We start from the raw sequence: 6,371 nt of genomic DNA, 5'->3' as shown, positions 1-6,371 counted from the left end.
TATAATAAGATCTCACGACCCCCAGGATACCCTCCCGAGATTCCTGCAATACACCCTGGGAGTTGGTGAGACCTGTGACCAATTTATTAGCCACCCGCTCCCGGCAATTCTCAAAGGGATCAGGTGCACCCAAGGTCCCATAATCCCGCTCAAGAACCAGGGAGGTATACCTGCTGTACTGATACTGCCTTATCTCAGATTTCAGCTGGTCAATCCTCTCTTTGTCATCCCCGCCCGCCGAATAGAGTGACTCCAATTCCTTACGCAGTCTTAGGTACTGGCTGTACTTGTTCCTCCCTTTATTAACTGACAGTCTCTTCAAGAGGGATCTGATATCATCCTTGACGTCCTCCCACCAGTCGGCCATGTTGTCATAGAAATTTACCCTCTGTAAATGACCCTGAAAAAGGACGCGGACACAACTCCGAACATGCATGTCATCCAGGAGGCTGGAGTTTAGCTTCCACAACCCTCTACCGATGTCAGGACGGTTAGTGGCCCCCAGGCAGAAACACAAGGCAAGGTGATCAGAGAAAGGAACGGTTTTCTCACTGATGGCACTGACAACTTCAGTAGGACTCACAAAAGCCAAATCTATCCTACTACTTCTGTTGGAACATGAGTAAGTAAATTTTGGCGTCCGACCTCTTTGCGTAAAAGCGTCAGTCAGTCCGGTCTGCAAAATTATGTTTTTTAAGACCTTGCCATCCCTGGTCACTGTCCTGCCTGAGATACTGTTACCAGATGTCATTATGGCATTAAAGTCACCCGCCATCACCACTGGGAGAGAGGTGAAGATATATGGCTTCACATTATTGAACAGCTGGATCCTGTCAGTCACTGTCTGAGGCCCATAGATGTTAATAAGCCGGAGCCGTCTACCCTGAACAGTGGCTTCCAGGACCAGACACCTTCCCATAACCACCTCCGTCATTCTATGTAAAGTCACATTATTGGTGTTAAACAGGATAGCGACCCCGGCATAAGGCTCCACAGCCAGTGACCAGAATGACGGACCAGATCTCCATTCCCTCTCAGCCTCTCTCATAAGCCCCAGAGATGTCAATCTTGTTTCCTGTAGGAAAAAGACATCTGCATCAAGGTATCTCAGATGGTCATACACCGCATGTCTCGTCCTCCTCACCTTAATGCTGTTCACATTACTTGATGTAAATTTTAGGGAAAATCCGGCCATAAGAACACAGTATAAGAGGAGCAGAGAAGTAGAACCCGTCATCATAACTCAGAGGTGTTCTGTCCACTACTGGTCTCCATGTCTGACGCTACATTAGAGTCTATAGGTAAGGGTTTCCGCTTTGTAGGCGAAGGGTCCTCTGTTTCCCTCTCACACTCGGCCTCTATTCTTTTCAATTCCTGATCAAAATCTCCATCTGACTCAGATAGAACTTCATATCTGTTAGATACGACCATCACACCAACACCACTGCTGACTTTTTTCTTGGCTTTATGGTCAGCATCATATTGTTCCTCGGGTTTACGGGAGGACGTGTCTTTTTTCCTCCTTTTGGTCTGCTTGCTGTTACTATTATCAGGTAGAGATGGTGATACAGATGTGCAGGCCTCTTGGGGCGGCTGGCCTTGAAGGACAACCTCCATGCTCCCCTGTGCACCCTCTTCACACTGCTGCTCTGGTGTTACATGGTCTGACCCTTGGTGGACCTCTGATCTAGTGAGTATCTCCCCTGACATTAAGGCCTCCTCCTCCTGAGCCTCTGCTCCTACCACCAAATCCTCATCAGGAAAGTCCCTGCAGATGTTATGCCAAGCATCGGGACAGTCCTTGTGAGGGTGGCCGATCTTCCCACACAGGTTACACCTTATATTCTGGCAGTCTGCAGCTACATGGCCTACTTCCCCGCACAGACTGCACTTGACCACAGTACAGGAATTTGCCAGGTGACCCGCTTTGCCACATTTAAAACACTTACGAGGCTGCCCAGGATAGAAGCAAACACCTTTCTCCCGCCCAATGAAGAAGGAGTTGGGTAAGTGGGCAGTGACATTGTTACACTGGCGCAGCTTCACCAGGACCTTCCACCCTCCCGTCCAGATACCATCAACGTCACGATTCTTGGTGAGGTCAGAGACGAGGTCACAATGCCTCCGGAGCCACACCACAATGTCCTGCGGGGGAACAGCCTCATTCCAGAAGATGATATTTACAGTGACTGTATCTGGCCTGGAAATGGGAACAAAGATAAATTTGTTCCATCCATCCGCGTCCCTGAACTTAGGGAAATTAGCCCAGAATCTGTCCAGATCAGGCAAGATTTTAAAACTGACATCATATCCCTGTCTGTCTGGAAGATTAATTACTGCCAAGATATTTAATGGCGCAAACCCCATCTGACGGCACAGTAGCTCCCTGACCACAAACCTCCTGTCCGGCAGATCCTCCTTGAGACCTCTATGCTTAAATCGCACCACGTTCCTTCTTTTGAAGGCCTGGCCGGTATAGTTGGTGCCAGAGGTGAAGGACGGAGCACCACGGCTCCAGGCATTACTGTGGGGAACCTGTGGGGTCACACTGGGCTGACTAACAGGGGGAGGGTCCGCTGCAGGGGGACCTGTCACCTCTTGTGCATTAGGTATCAAAGGGGGAAAATCACACACATTATTATCAACCACAATATCTTTATGAGGCAATGTGACATCCACCACAGACTGCGAGCCCCCTCCAGCCTCAGAGCCCCTGGGTACAGTGGGGTCATCCCCAGCCTGTGCATCAGCATTAGGACTGTGCTGTGCACCATCAATACACACAGTCATACATGCAATGTCCTGCTCTTGTGTTGAGCATTCTGGGACTTGTGGTGCCTCTACTGGATTCTGAGGTACATGTTGCTGCTCAGGCTCAGCTACAGTCTGCTGCTGCTGCAGTATTTGTCCCTCCTGGAAACAGAAACATGCAGCTTGTAACACAGGTCGTGTCTGCTGCTTCAGGGGTTCATCCTGTACAGTCTCTGACCCTAATCCAGCATCAGAGGTCCTGGACTCCACAACAAAGTCCTGCTTGTGAGAGGAGAACCGCTCCTGGTTTCTGTAGGTCTCTGCCAGGGGCCCCATCCTCTCCAGGATACAGTCTATGTCCCTGACCACATTCGCCAGCTCCACACCCAGTGAGTAAAGTCTCTGGTCACACATAGCATTACTGTCAGGATTAGCAGCCTTCAGTTTATAGATAACATCAATCTCCATTTGCAGCATTTGTTTTTGCTGCTGTAACTCACCCATCTTCTTTACCAGGCCAGGTATCTCCTCTGCCAGCTGCAGCTCGGGTGCACGCGCCGTCTCCTTCTGAGGCTTGGACAATGGCTCTGGGTTTTTGAACACAGAGGTCTCCTTTGGTTTTACCACAGATGACTTTATGGTACCACTGCTGGCTCCGGGCTCCACAGCACTCTTATTGCTGCCACTCGACTGTGCCCTTGTGCGTCCTGAGCGCGCCATGCTGGTCACCGTGTCTTGCTGCTGCAGGTTTTCCTGCAATGTCTGCCTCTCCAGAGATGTCCGTCTCTGCCTGTGTGGGGGAGTGAGCTGCACACCTGAGGCCGGTGATGGGAGCTGCCTCACCTTCTCTGCACCAGGCTGCCTCTGTTTGCTGACAGAAGATTCCTTTGGGGAATTACTTGTTTTTGGACTTTGCTGCATTTCTTTACTTACTGACAGTTTCACTTCAGGTTTCTTTGCTGTAACTGCAGCTGCTGTTCCTTCCATAACTTTACTCACATTCACTCTGATTTCTTCCTTCTTGGAAACAGTGGAGCTTTGGCTTGTTGCTTTGCATTGCTTAACGATGACTCTGGGATTTGTATTCCCATTAGAAGAAGCCTGGGAGTTGTCTCCCAGTGTAGGCCGGGAAGCCTGGGCCTTGCTTGGGGAGCTTCCCCGCCCAGGGTGGCCCCTCCCCGGGCTTGCTCCAGACATCAGGAGAGCTACTCAGACACGTCTTCACAGCTAGGAGGCAGTATTATAGTAGTTCTATTTTTGTACATGGGGCAGTATTATAATATTTATATTCTTGAACATAAGGAGCAGTATTAGTGTAGTTATGTTCCTGAACATAAGGTCAGTATTATTGTAGTTTAATTCTGGCACATGTGGGGCAGTATTATAGTACTTATATACCTATATAAGGGGCATTATTATAGTAGTTTTATTCCTGTACATAGGAGCAGTATCATAGTAGCTATATTTCTGTACATAGGCGGCACTATAATAGTAGTTATGTTCTTGTACATAAAGAACAATAGTATGGTAGTTATATTCTTGTGCATAAAGAACAATAGTATGGTAGTTATATTCTTGTACATATGGGCAGTATTATATTAGTTATTTTCTATTACATAGGAGCAGTATTATAGTAGTTATGTACTTGTACATATGGGGCAGTATTATACTAGTTTTATTCTTGTACATAGGGGCAGTATTATAGTAGTTATATTCTTGTACATAAGGAGGAGTATTATAGTAGTTATAATCTTGGACGTAGGAGCAGTATTATAGGAGTTATATTCTTGTACCTAGGGGCAGACTTATAGTAGATATATTCTTGTACACAGGGGCAGTATTATAGTTGTTATTTTCTTGTACATAGGAGCTGTATTGTAGTAGTTATATTTTTGTACATAGGGGCAGTATTAGAATAGTTATGTTTTTGTACATAAGGAGCAGTATTAATGTTGTTATGTTCGTGTACATAGGGGCAGTATTATTGTAATTTTATTCTGGTGCATAGGGGGCAGTATTATAGTAGTTTTATGATTGTACATAGGAGCAGTATTATATTAGTTATATTATTGTACATAGAGGCAGTATTAAAGTAGTTATATTCTTGTACATAGAGAACAATAGTATGGTAGTTATATTCTTGTACATATGGGCAGTATTATAGTAATTATTTTCTTGTGCATAGGAGAAGTATTATAGTAGTTATATTCTTGTACTTAAGGCCAGTATTATACTAGCTTTATTCTTGTACATAGAGAGCATTATTATAGTAATTATATTATTGTACATAGGGAGCAGTATTATAGTAGTTTTATTCTTGTACATAGGAACAGTTTTACACTGGTTATATTGTTTTACATGGGGGCAGTATTATAGTAATTATATTCTTGTACATAGGATCAGTATTATAGTAGCTCTATTTCTGTACATAGGCAGCACTATAATAATAGTTATATTCTTGTAAATAGGAGCAGTATTATAGTATTTATATTATTGTACCTATAGACAGTATTATAGTATTTATATTCTTGTACATAAAGAACAATAGTATGGTAGTTATATTCTTGTACATAAATAACAATAGTATTGTAGTTATATTCTTGTACATATGGGCAGTATTATAGCAGTTATTTTCTTGTACATAGGAGAAGTATTATACTAGTTATATTGATGTACATAAGGGCAGTATTATAGTAGTTATATTCTTGTACATAGGAGCAGTATTATAGTAGTTATATTCTTATACATAGGAGCAGTATTCTAGTAGTTATATTCTTGTACAAAGGAGCAGTATTGTAGTAGTTGTATTCCTGTACATAGGAGCAGTATTATAGCAGTATATTTTTCTATATAGGAGCAGTATTCTACTGGTTATATTCTTGTTTACAGAGGGCAGTATTATAGTATTTCTATTCTTGTACATAGGAGCAGTAATATAGTAGTTTAATTCTTGAACATTGGAGCAGTATTATATTACCTATATTCTTGTACATAGAGGCAGTAATATAGTAGTTATATTCTTGTACATAGGAGCAGTATTATAGTAGTTATATTCTTGTATATAGGGGCAGTATTATACTAGTTATTTTCTTGTACATAGGAGCAGTATTATATTAGTTATATTCTTGTACACAGGGGGAAGTATTATCGTAGTTATATTCTTGTACATGAGGGCAGTATTATAGTTGTTGTATTCTTGCACATAGGGGGCAGTATTATAGTAGTTATATTCCTATACATAGGGGCAGTATTATAGTAGTTATATTCTTGTACATAGGGGGAAGTATTATCATAGTTATATTCTTGCACATGAGGGCCGTATTATAGTTGTTGTATTCTTGCACATAGGGGGCAGTATTATAGTAATTATTTTCTTGTATATAGGAGCAATATTATAGTAGTTATATTCTTGTACATAGGAGCAGTATTATAGTAGTTTCATTCTTGTACATAGGAGCAGTATTATAGTAGTTATGTTCTTGTATATAGTTGGCAGTATTATAATAGTTATATTCTTGTACATAGGGAGCAGTATTATAATAGTTATATTCTTGTACATAGGGGCAGTATTATGGCAGTTATATTTTTGTACATTGAAGCAGTGTTTTTGTAGTTTTATG

At 42.6% G+C, this 6,371-nt stretch overlaps 1 protein-coding gene across 1 annotated transcript; it reads right to left on the bottom strand.

Moving 5' to 3' along the window:
• Nucleotides 1-1,236: 1,236 nt before the first annotated feature.
• On the bottom strand, nt 1,237-3,471 carry LOC141171649 (uncharacterized). The gene has a single exon (XM_073655315.1). It carries the CDS (start codon nt 3,469-3,471, stop codon nt 1,237-1,239), a length of 2,235 nt encoding a protein of 744 aa, XP_073511416.1.
• Nucleotides 3,472-6,371: the final 2,900 nt, after the last annotated feature.

This window comes from Phyllobates terribilis, unplaced genomic scaffold (assembly GCF_046119375.1).
Source record: "Phyllobates terribilis strain yellow unplaced genomic scaffold, ASM4611937v1 Scaffold_12__6_contigs__length_324123572, whole genome shotgun sequence".
NCBI lineage: Eukaryota > Metazoa > Chordata > Amphibia > Anura > Dendrobatidae > Phyllobates > Phyllobates terribilis.
The sequence above is the reverse complement of the archived record's forward strand: the minus strand, read 5'-3'. Positions and strand labels throughout refer to the sequence as shown.

Coding starts and splice junctions, on each gene's coding strand:
- LOC141171649 (XM_073655315.1), bottom strand. CDS start 3,471: ATGGCGCGCTCAGGACGCACAAGGGCACAGTCGAGTGGCAGCAATAAG.